Here is a 12,512-nt window from a genome sequence, read left to right as displayed (position 1 = left end):
GTATATGTGTGTATGTGTATATATATATACACTATACACCATATATATATCTCAGGGTCCAGGCACTCTCTTAGCTAAAATACCACTTTTTAACCTTAAGGATGTGCAATCTACTTTGGCAATACCAGACCAGAACTGGAAGAAAGTGGATAAAACTGGGAAAAGGCGAAAACGAGAGCGGCAACATTTCATTATTAAATGAGAATCCTTTCTGTATTCATTTTGCTAGCTGAATTTTTAAAATCTCTCATGTTTCTCAAGAGTGGCCTGTGGTATTTGAAGAGTTATGTGCTATTTATGTATTTTTGAGGGTAAACACGTCCTAATTATAACGGGGACGGCTGCCGTAGAGCAGGGTGTTTTATGTGCTGCAGCACGATGAAGATAATCCTGTTCTGAGCTGCAGAGTGAGAGATGAAAGAGCTGTAAAAAACCCGCGTTTGCAGAGCTGTGAAAAATCAGAAAGAAGTGGGGGAAAAATGACTGCGTGATTGTATAATGTTTCCCCGAGAGAAGAAATCTGAACTGAAATAATATCTGTATTTGTTTTGTCCCGTGCTCCCCCTGCAACCCTGTGCATCATCCAGCGCGGAGGCAGCCGCACTGTTTGACAAGTGAAGCGGGGTGAGGGAGGTTAAATGGGAGAAATAAGCACAGTGGCAGCCCTTGAGTTTGTTAAAACAGGTTGCTCATTCAGTTGCCTGCGACGTGCGAGGGAAGCACATGGCCATTTTGCCCAATCTGCAGGGGAGAGGCATGACAGCTTCTCCATCAGTTGCCTGCGACGTGCGAGGGAAGCACGTGGCCATTTCGCCCCGTCTGCAGGGGAGAGGCATGACAGCTTCCCCGATGGCTTGAAAGATGCCAAACATTTGGCTGATTCCCCAGCGAAACAATAGGAATCGCGCTGCCGACCGAGCTTCAGATTTGCGTGGGTGTGTAAACCCGGAGGAGTTAGTTCATCCCTTGCACCGTAAATTCAGTGTCATTCTGTATTTCAGCATCGTGGTCAGAATCCAGCAGCCTGAAGATGCAATTGGATAAATTAGTTGTCCACTCATGATCTTGTTTTTTTCCACCTCCACAGAAAATGAAGGAGTACCTGGAAGGCAGGAACCTGATAACCAAGCTCCAAGCCAAACACGACCTTCTTCAGAAGACCCTGGGAGAAAGTGAGTCTGGGACTGGTCGCTGCTGTTGGCTGGGCTGTTGCACTGATTCGGTTCATCAGCTGGGTGTCACGGCCTTGGGTTACTGGTGCAAAGTGGACATGCTCATGTTTTATGAATTTAGTTTTCTGATCTGCATGATGGAGAAGCCAAACGACCTGCATGGCTGCTTGAGGGAAAACGCTTAACGAGTCGCTAAGGTGCATGGCTCATTAGTTCAAATGGAGCGTGTGCCCGTTTGTTTGTCCTGTCCCCTCCCCAGACATGCACCATCTTCTCCCTTCGCAATCTGTTTTGGGGTAACCCTTGTGATTTACAGGTTACTGATCAATGCAGAAGTATTGCCGTGTTGGGCTGGTCAGAAGTTTGGTTTGCCTGGTGGTTTAGTTGCTGCTCACCTCTGTGGGTTTAACCCAAACCAGACAAATGTACCGGCTTTGATTAGGAGAGTAACAAATTTCAGAGCATGTAAAATATGTTGCATGTCTAGAGGGCATTAGGCAAGGGGCAGCAGCCAGAACTGAATATGCATTAGCTGCTAGCCTCAGAACAAAGGAGGATTTCTTTCCCTTCATGCTATGGGCAAATCTTGTTGGCCAAACACACTTCAACTATGCATCCAAGTTTCCATAGAAACATGCCTGCCTCATATTTGCAGAGGAGAAGGTTTTAACAGTCTAAATGTCAGGTCAAAAAATGGCTCAAGACATTCCTGGGTTTATACGCTGGAGCAGGGCTCGTGTGCTGATATGTAACTGAACTGGACTCCCCACAGTTTATGGTCTGCAAATCTTCTGAATGAAAACTCAAGCAGCATGTGGTCTCTGAAGTGTTTTGCTTTCAGTTTAAAAATGCACTATAAAAATAAAGTCCTTATTGCTGCGGTAATTAAGAGTTTCATGTTTATCAGACCCAAACCACGAGAAGGTAAGGGAAGGACGTTGCCGTCGCTTTGAGCTTTGCTGTCTAAAGTTGCCCATCTCTTCAGCTGTCCTGGAGAAAGAGTGGACGAAGCTAAAGATCTATGTCCTTAGGGTTTTTTTCTTCTGCCCCTAAATATCTCCGAGTGACACCCCTGCTGCCCCTGTGACTAATCCCATTCCCGGATCAGAGCTGACCCCCGCATACCGAGCCCTGTTTCCTCTTAACCTGCCTGCCCCTTGAACCCAGCTCCAGCTGTGGTGGGGGAAAAGAAGAGGAAATTAAATGCGATTTCTGTATTGCTCTGTAGATTTCAAGGCTGCTTCTGTTTTTTTCTGCGGTCGCGTTGCGATCCCAGAGCTTGCTTAGTCACTGTGTGAAGGGACCCAGTGTGTGTCGGGGTGAGCTCCAGCAGCGGCTGGAAAAAATCCCTTCTGTCATCTGGGAGATCAAAAGGAGCTGAGACAGGGAGGAACATTTTGTCTGCAAAAGCACCTTGGCGGGTTAATGGTATAAACTGGGGACAGTGCCTAGGCTTCTCCATAACATGTCACTTAATTGGGAAATGGGCAAATAAAATTCCTGGAGTCCTGGGAGCATGGTTAGCAGCTTTACTGAACTCAGTCCCTGGAAAATTCATGGGTTTGTTACCATTTTTATTCTTTTTTTGTCCCATTCTCAGGTGACATTTATTAGTCCACTTGCAAATTACCTTAATCTAAAGATGACAAGTTCTGGTAATAAAAATAGCAGCAAGTCTTCCTATCTACGAGTAATTATATCCCTGCCTACCCTACACATTTGTCACCCTAATGGAGGAGCCCCTCCATGTCATTTATATATATATGAATATTCCATGATGGAAATGGGACAGATGGCTGGGAACTCTGCTTCAGAATAACATTTTCATGTAAATTACACGCTGTTTTGGCTTTACGTGGGGAGAGGAAGGCGGCTATCGAGCTGTGTTCGACTAATTGTCAGCCATCAGCAATTAGACATTTCCCTCGTTCATTCTTCCACCGCCCCAGGAGCAGGAAGACGCTGTAGGGAAGGTGGATTTTCAGCTGTTGTAAATCAGAATGGTTTCACTGATGATGGTCTGTACAATTCCCCGAGGCGCACGCTAGTTTTCTGTCTCTCTTGCTCCTTGTTGTGCTGTTTTAAGGTGATGCCTGCGTTAGCAGTAGTCATTAGCTTGGCTGCTTCCTCGCAAACTCAGTGCACGTTAATGGAACATTTTTGTAAATATGTTTGTGGAAAATGTCATTAAACGTCTGTCTCCCAAAATAGCTCAATGCCAGTGCGTTCAGTCTGTGGGCTTGACAAATCCACGAATGTTTTCAGTCTTACCGAGTGGCTTTATAATCTCTCGCCCCACCGATTCCCCTGGGAAGGGGGTGGCAGGGAGAGGTTGACAAGCCCCGTTTTTTGGCAGCAGAAGTCAACAATTAGAATGCACGGGGAACTCATTTTCAAAACCAATATTTTTTCCCAAGAAAGAGTCCTGGGGCAGCCCGAGCTGTTTGCTGCGATTCCTGGTTGGCCGGGATGGGCTTTGGTGGGCTCCCAGCAGCGATCCTGGGGGAGGCAGCCACTGTCTGGGTCCCCACAGCCGCCCGCTCCCTCGCCGATGGTTTTCTCCTCCATCTCTTTCCAAAACTGCCATTACAAAGCCATTGAATGTATTTTCCCATTTCTCTCTCCTAATGCTGTATTTCTTTGTCTTCCCACCAGGTCAGCGGACTGACTGCTCCCTTGCCAGGTAGGTGTGGCTCGGGGGATCGTTTTCCAAGGAAAATCTGATGCAAATTGGTCGTGGCCATTCTAGATCAGTTACCAGCCCAGAATATGCATCTGTTAGATATTCATTTAGCTAATACATAAGCAAAAAATTCCTGCTTGCTAATATGGCTTTAGCTACCATCGCTGTTCCTCCATCAGAGCAGGGCGGTGGCCCAGCGTGTGCCTGTGCTCAGTAAGCTCTGCTCCGTGTTTCTCTTGGTGCGGTGCCTGCTAAAGCACCTCTCCTTGCTTGTCGCTGCCCTGTCTCGTGACCGTACCTGCTGGCAGGGCTGCTTGTTGCAACAGGTTGGGAAACTGGGGTTAAAAATAACCAAAGGAGGAAAAAAAAAAAAAAAAAAAAGATACATGGAGGTCTTGCACTTTTTCTTGCCCCAGGGTATTTAATCCAGATCAGGAAGGGGACGGGCAGGTGTGAGAAACTCTTTGATTTGGCTCTGTCACCCGGAGAAGTGTTCTTCAAACAAAGATTTTTATAAACCCAGTTGGATTTTTGTATGGGAGGTGGGCCTGTGGCTCTGCAGGGTTTATCCCCATGTTTGGTGTGTAGGGCTGAGTAACATGAATCCACAAACTCTCTGTCCCGTTGGCACCGGCTGTGCTGTGGAACTGGGTTGCAGCAGAATAGAGGTCATGGAGAAGAAACTTCTCATTTGTCATGAGGACCAATCCCAGAACCATAACTAAGCTTCTCCTGAAGGGGTTTTGATAAAACATAACAAATCTCCATCTCCAGATTGATGGATTCGAGGGGCTCCTGTGGGCGTAAGGAGCTGGAGTCGGGGCTGTGCATCATCCTGCCTCGTTAACAAAAGGAAGGTGATTACTGCCGATCTGGAGCCATTACACATTCCTTACAGCAAAGCAAAGCTGACAGGTCCTAATTAGAGCCTGACATCTGTAATAATAAAATATTATTCGTCATGAAACAATTTTAAATATCAAAGAATCATTACTGCTAATAGTTTAAAATAGACCTTATTGTCTGTGACAGCCTGTGGAATCGGATTTCTTTTTTTTTTTTTTTTCATTCAGAGTTTTTGATTTTTATAAAAGGAATTTCCCCTGAATTAACACATTGCACAGTCTTTTTAAAAATCACAGTTCTAATCACCTTATTTATAATTCAGCAGCCATCTGCCCTAGTAGGGAATTGGCTTGCATGATACATTAGGGCCTCTCTGCCATTGTCTCTCATGCTTCATTTTTACAACGAACTATAGGAATTTTAAACCCTGGTAATAAATTCTGGGGGGGGAAATCCTGGCAAAGGAAGACTTTTCCCCATTTTTCTACAATTAGTATCTCCTAAAAGAAATAAATCAGACCATCAGGGTTTACGGTGAAGAGGCTTAGCCTGGCGAGTGTGTGCTGGTGTTTGAGGGGGTTTGTGTTATTTCTTTATCTGGAGTCTTACCAGAAGCTGTAATAAGGACTCCAGGGTGGCTGCTGTTAGCAGCACAGTGGGAACCAGGCTGCTCCCACCTGCTTCTCCGCCGTCGAGTGGCTCTTTCGGAGAAGTGCTCTGTGCAATTTAGAACAAACTCCATCTTCACGAGGCGCCCTATAGGAGAGGTTTCCATATGGTTGGAATTAAAATGTCAGGGGTAATCTTTTGTCAAAGCAGTGGACTCCCTTGTGTCTGTTTCAGGTTTTTAGAGATTTAAAGTCACTTAAAATCTTTCTGACATTCCGTAAAGTGAATGAGACGAAGTCACTGTGATTGACTTGTGTATCTGGCTCCTTCCCTCCCCCAAAATACGCCTGGTTTGGAATAACGAATGAATGAAGCGATGATAGTAGAGGATTATTTTGACTTTTCTGTTCTGTTTTTCCCTCCTGCACCAATGGGTGGTTCTGATCTCCCCAGCGGCAGGCGCAGCTCCACCGTAAGGAAGCAGGTAATGACCATTGCCTTGAGTCACTGAGCAGGGGTGTGTGTGTGTGTTTGTGTAGGGGAGGATGGGTGGATGGATAACAGGGAAGTGCTTTTATCCTTCCCTCCCTCTCTGACATGGACCTTTTCAGTCTTGGTCCAGTGGAACTGGTGTCTGCTCATCCAGGAACTGAAATCAGTAAAACATAGATCCCCAGCCTTGATTCATTTTCTTTAACAAAATTTAAAAAGAATTTTACTCTGTGTTTTGACAGTCCTGGAAGATGTTGCACCTCACTTAGTGGATTGTGACCACAGGGTACTGATGAGCTAGGTTAAAGTTTGTGACAAAATAGCAGGAGTTTGATGCAATCCTGAAATGTTTGGTAATCAGACCAGAAACCAAACCCATCTGGAACTGCATGGAAGCAGAATATGGCAGACGAGAGGATAAATTTGCTTTCCTTTTTTTTTTTTTTTTTTCCACCATCACTCTGCATTCTGACTGCTCTTCTTTAAATTCCTCTTGGTGCAGGATTCCTCCCAAGCCATTCCCCTGGTCGTGGAGAGCTGCATACGGTTCATTAGCAGACACGGTGAGTTTATGGACAGAGGGCATCCTGTGGCATTTCTATAAAATGAGTGGTGATACAGAAGCCTTCTGAAAAACGTTCAGAGCAGTTTGGGACACGGTGCTTGCGCAGAGGAACCCTAGAGACCGCAATCTAAAGAAACTATCGCAGACTTGCTGGCGATATTGGTGGTATTGTGTGTGTGATCACTTTTCCAAATGGTTGTTGCAAATAACTGACCTTGTAAATGTTGTTCTTCCAGCAATAAGGTTTTTTCTTGTAAAATAAGGTTCCCATCCTCAGATACCACTCATGCCTGACCTCCACTCACTTTGCTTTGAGCCCTGAAGTGTGGCCTTCGCCAGCAGTGATCATGCTCTTCCTAGAGGAGGAGGAATACTCTTAAGTATTCGAATGAAGGAGGTCAAGTAGTGAATTAATTGCTTGCTGATTGCCCCAGTGAGATGATTTATACCTGTTTTGAAGGTTAACGTCAGAGCCTTGAATGCTGCAGAAGACTTTGTATGTTTATTGTAATTTGTTTTCATTTTTAATCGATATCATTTGTTAGTAGCATATGAAACAGCTGTTAATTAACATATGTAGAAAGAGGCTGAATTTATCTTCATTAACCACAGAGCCAGACAGGAGGTCCCGTTTCATTTTCCGTCTTTAATTACCATTTTAGAAACTATAATCTAGAGTCCCATTCTCATCACCACTTGGAAGAACCAAGTGCTCTAATCCTTCGTTAGGGCCGTACTTGGGACATTTGCTGGAAGAACCATTGAAACCCCATTGCGATGTGAACAGCACTGGGGCCATCGGGAGAGTTTATTTCTCAGACCCATATTCCCAGGTTAGCTAAGATCCCCAACAGAAAGATTTTCCAACAGACTCAACCGATTTTTGCTCTGAATGTCAGATCGTGGCCCTACAGGTACAGTTTGTAATGAGGAGGAATGTGCTTTTATACAACAAATCCACTTTAGGCAAGAAGAAATGGTAAAACCGCCTGCCTGACGCGCTTACATTGCAGGGATGAATTTTGTTGGAGGTAGCCTGACATTTCGAAATGCTTTGCTGCGTAGGTGTGGGATGAATGTCGTTTCCATTCTTGCTTCTCTGCGCTGGGGATTGTTTTCTTTTCGCGGTTCGTAGCTGTGTGTCACAGCTACCAGATCCAGCCACGCACTGCGAAGGTTTCATTGCTTTGGGATAAAAACGGATGCAGAACTTGAGAGGGAGAGACCACAGGTGCATTCAAAAGAGCTTTTTAGTTTATAGCCATTATTAGGAATAAAGGAAAGACGTTGCAGCATTCTGTGTTTTAGAAAATCTGCAGACTGAATGGGAGGCGGTTTCCCTGCGTGATTATTGGTGATGCTTGTTGCTCATCTTGCACGTACCAACAAAATTGTGGCGATGGTAGTACAGTGGAACACCTCACCTACTTGATAATTGGTTTTAATGATGTTTGCTAATGCTGAAATTTTAGCAAGAATGTTTTAAACACTACCCTGAAACCCTAGATAGCGGGGTAATGAAATGCTTCCGTTTCGTTTGGCTCTCGGTCTTTGCGGTGTCGCTCTGGCAAAATAAACCACTTCATTGTGTAGTTAGCTGTATTTTACTTCTGGCTGATATACTGTTAGTTTATGACTTTCTCTGGGCTGTAAAATCCTTTGGAGATCCTGCAGGGTGAAGGATAACATGCGTGGCCGTTGTAACCCCGTTACTCTGTCAGTTGGTGAAGAAGGGTTCATATTTTTTCTCCGTGGTGCTGAGCTCTGTTTTTACGTATTCTGTGTGTGTCTGGACATATAAGGGAAAGATAGCTTTTAAAACAGCGTACCTCTGCCCGTGTTGCTTGTGTTTCCTGTATCATATGTGCTGTAGCTGATGAAGGTGCCGGCTTATCCTATCTTAGTGTTATCAGCATCTCCTCTTGTCTTACAGGTTTGCAGCACGAAGGGATATTCCGAGTGTCTGGGTCACAAGTTGAAGTGAATGACATAAAGAATGCATTTGAGAGAGGTAAGGAGGATCTCGGAAATGTGTTAATTTGTTTAAATGTTCTGAAACGGCGTGTTTTGAATGCAGCCTGCTGTATTTGGTTCCTTTGATTTTTGTGTTTCCTAGGTGGGTCAAGCCCAGACACCTTTCCAGTGCTCATTAACCTTCACCATTCAGTTGTTTGACATTGTGCTTTATATCTTGTAGGGTGTCTGTATAATAAATATTCTGGATTCAATCTTCTCTCATGTCTGATAGTTTATTGATTATTTGTAACACCAAGGGATGTAGAGAATTTCATTACTGGGTGTAACTGCCTTTTCCTACCCTCTCCCCCCAGCTCTTTGTGAGCAGGCTGGCTGCTAGAGGCTGAAATTCTGTGTTTGCTGTGTTCTTGAGGCACAGCTTGGCTACATTTATTCTAAATATCAGCAAGGGAGAGGGTAAATTTCAAGACACTGTTAATTTGACATAGCTTTTAATAGATGCTATGTGAAGAGCCATTCCATACAAAGGCAAAGAATGGCTGGGAGCCTCCTGAGTCATCGGCTTCTCGCTGGGCTGTTCTCCCTCGCGGAGCAGGTTCAGGAGAGCTCGCTCTTCAGGCAGCCTTGCAGCCCATCTGCCCAGCCTCGCTTGGGTCCCTGGAAACAACAGGGCTCGTGTTAATTCCCTGAATACATCCCTCTGAAGGAACATAGTCAGTGTGTTTCTGTGCTTGCTGTTGGAAGACACGAGCAGTAATTACTTAGGCATAGCGAGTTTATTTTGCTTTGGGGAGGAAAGGAGTTTATGGATAGCGTGTATAGAACACGGCGTCTAATTTTGCCTGTCTTCATCTCCATCTGGCTGAGAATTGAAATCCTCAAGGATAGAGGATGCAGAAATGTGTATCATAGGCTGCAGGTAAAGGCTTGATACCAGAATGAAAGACCTTTTTTTTTTTTTAAATAAAGGACATACCAGTCATCAAAACAGCAGGTTGTTCCAGCACTAACATGCAGAAATAAAAAGGTGGTTTTGGTTTTGGGGTTTTTTGCTTCATCTCACTTGTCTCTGTAAAGCATATGATGTACAGAACTGACAAAGTTAACAATAATGTTTCTGCAGTTTATTACTTCATCCAGAACCCTTGGTGGCAGTTAATATCGAGGATAATGCTCCGGTTTGTAGTGGCCCATTTATTATCCTGTGTGTTATTAAGATAATAGGCAAGCTTTGGTCATTTCAGTCACATAATGGATATATATAGCTTCAATTTGAGGATTGCCCCATCGTTAAATCTAATTATAGCTGATAGGGAGTTTTCCCTAGGGAGCAACTCCTTAAGTGGGCATCTTTTCTTTTGTAATACAGACAAACCGTGGCGTATCTGCAGTGACAAATTATCTGTTCCAGAAACACTCCCCCTCCCCTCCCCGGCCAATTCAACGTCACACGTCTGCATCCTGCTGAGCCAAGAGCACGATGCTCCGGGGGCTCTTGCGCGTGCACTGAATCCATTTTAGCATCAGTTCGGAGTTTGCATAAAGACCCGCTCCTGGACTTACGTAATGGTCACCTCTGTGGTGGCTCGGTGACATTCGCACCCTGCCAGAATGTCTGGAAGTGTCCCCACCGCTCCAGGAGCATCCCCTGCTCCGTGGGCGCGAGCCAGGCGCGCCGGTGTCAGGCTGCGATCTGCTTGATAGGAACCTGTCCCCGGTCTCCTGGGGTCACTGTCACACGCTTCCCCGCCCGGCTGCGATGCGCAGGGGACATCTCTCTCTACCTCGCTCTGGTTGTAGCGCTGTTGGAGGAGGTGGGATTAGCTTTGTGCTGTGGAAATCCTCCCAGTCTGGTTCTTTTCTCCAGTGTTGTGATTTTTTCCCCTCTTTTATTTTGCTTGTCATGAAGGGGAAGATCCATTGGCTGGGGACCAGAATGACCACGACATGGATTCAATAGCAGGAGTTCTGAAGCTCTATTTTCGAGGGCTGGAGCATCCTCTCTTCCCCAAGGATATCTTCCATGATCTGATCGCCTGTGTCAGTAAGTACATGAAGATCTGAAAAGAAATAGGATTGATTTTCCCAATCCCATCTTCCACTTTCCTCTCTCCCTCTCCCCCTTTTTCCTGGCTCCAAAATAATTTTTTTATGGTTATTTTGGTTGGGTTTGTGTTGCACTGGTATCCTAGGCGCTCTCAGCCAGGGGCTGGGTGTTTACCTGGTTATCCTCATTCTGATAGCAATTTTTTTATGAATGAGCAAGGAGATAGAAATGAGTAGATTATTAATTATGAGGGCAGAAACAGTCTAGTTGTTAACATTTCTGGTGGTTTCTAAAGGTGGTTTTGGTGGGCAGAGAGTTGTTTGTGTTTTTTTGTCTATGAGCAACCTAATTTTAAATGGCCTGACTATTGCCATGTCCTGCAGAATCAAAGAATGATTCTATTGTCCGAGTAGTGAAATAGCCTTTGCCTTGGCAGCCTTTGAAGTAAAGCAGAAGATAACAGCTTCTAAAATGACTCGTGGTTTTCTTCTCCTGACAAATGCATTAGCAGAGTTGAAGTCACATTATATGAAAAGAAAAATCTGCTTCCAAATACGTTCTCCCCTCTGAGATGATTTATGCTGCCCACTTATTTCTCAGTAGCTGCTGCACGCAGAGCCTTGTGCCTCACCCTTTAACTATGTTAATTTCCCTTGGAGTGTTATACAATTTCTTTCTTAAACACCCACCTTTCTAAGCTAGCTTGAATGAGCTATTGTGCCAGAACTACTGAAACAGATGACATCCAGTGCTCCCACGCTAGGAAGGAACTTGCAGTGAAGTTTCACGTGTTTCACGTCTTGACTCTGTGATGCTCTTTCTTCCCTTCAGCAATGGATAATTTGCAAGAGAGAGCTCTCCACATCCGGAAAGTGCTTCTGAACCTGCCGAAGACCACTCTGATTGTCATGAGATACCTCTTTGCGTTCCTAAATCAGTGAGTATCCTTGAGAGCACCACGACGCTGCTGTAGGACCTGGTTCTGCCATTTATCACGTCCATAGCAGCCTTAACGTTGCTGCGTGGGAGCTGAGCAGCAGTTCACGGTGCAGGTGCTGCAGTAGCTTGCTAGTGCATCTGCCTTCCTGGGCTTTGCAGCCTTGCCAGAATTCATCCCAGTGATAGGGATGCAATTGCTAAGGAGTTCCGGAAATGAAAGTGCATAATGTGCTGGTAATCCAAGCAAAAAGTGATATGAAAGAGTCAGAAACTGGGATCAGCACCAGTAAGGAGCACTGTGTACTGAGCAGTGTGGGTGGTGGAGGGTGTATTTTTTTAAAACAGACTTAGTTTTCTGTTCAGTCTTTGATTGGTATCTGAAAGGCCTAAATTGTAGGTTTGGGACAAAATTTAGTCAGATAAAAATGGTGGGGTTTTTTTTTTTTAAAAAAAAGGCAACATATAGAAACATTTTACATGGACCCAGAACATTCATGTCCCAGCTGATGAGTTTTAAAGAGCAGCAAGCCCAGAGCAAACCTTCCCCGCTCAGCTGTGTATTCTCCCGCAGGTGATGATGATGATGGTAAGGTTGTTTTCTGCTCTTAACCCTCCTCCTCCCTTCTGTCTGTTGCAGTTTATCTCAGTTCAGTGAAGAGAACATGATGGATCCCTACAATTTAGCCATCTGCTTCGGGCCAACGCTGATGTCTGTGCCTGAAGGTCACGACCAAGTCTCTTGCCAAGCTCACGTCAATGAATTGATCAAAACCATCATCATCCAACACGAGAACATCTTCCCAGGACCAAGGGAGCTGGAGGGTCCAGTCTATAGCAGAAGTGGAAACACTGAGGATTACTGGTATGAGGAGAAGATGAATGGGTGGATATTGCTTTGCGGATTAGCATCTAACAGTCGTGTGTCCTGCGTTGTCTGATTCTGGATTTGAGCATCTGGCCCAGCCTTTCAAAAATCTGGTTTATGGAAGAGAAGATGGCTCTGGTATCTCTGGAGAGTCATCAGCCTCAGAGCAATAAGCTGGTAGATAGAAAGTAGGTATTCAGTCGTCAGACCTAGCTCACTTATCTTGAAGGGCAAGGTTGTGCAGGGATTTTCTTGGCTGTTTGATTTTGGCAGCTACCATCCCAGTCTTTTTTTTTTTTTTTTTTTCTTTTTCTCTT

The 12,512-nt window shown here is 44.9% G+C and overlaps 1 protein-coding gene across 1 annotated transcript; it reads left to right on the top strand.

The window, feature by feature from the left end:
- Positions 1 to 1,087: 1,087 nt before the first annotated feature.
- On the top strand, positions 1,088 to 12,192 carry LOC104469231 (SLIT-ROBO Rho GTPase-activating protein 2-like; the record flags this gene model as incomplete). The annotated part of the gene is made up of 8 exons (XM_010083671.1): positions 1,088 to 1,172; positions 3,828 to 3,855; positions 5,770 to 5,794; positions 6,305 to 6,365; positions 8,301 to 8,378; positions 10,254 to 10,388; positions 11,223 to 11,328; positions 11,968 to 12,192. Coding segments are annotated over 8 exons (743 nt in total), but the record flags the coding sequence as incomplete, so codon positions are not given.
- Between the last annotated feature and the right edge of the window lie 320 nt (positions 12,193 to 12,512).

Source organism: Pterocles gutturalis, unplaced genomic scaffold, assembly GCF_000699245.1.
Source record: "Pterocles gutturalis isolate BGI_N339 unplaced genomic scaffold, ASM69924v1 scaffold4685, whole genome shotgun sequence".
In the NCBI taxonomy this organism is placed as follows: Eukaryota; Metazoa; Chordata; class Aves; order Pterocliformes; family Pteroclidae; genus Pterocles; species Pterocles gutturalis.
The sequence above is the reverse complement of the archived record's forward strand: the minus strand, read 5'-3'. Positions and strand labels throughout refer to the sequence as shown.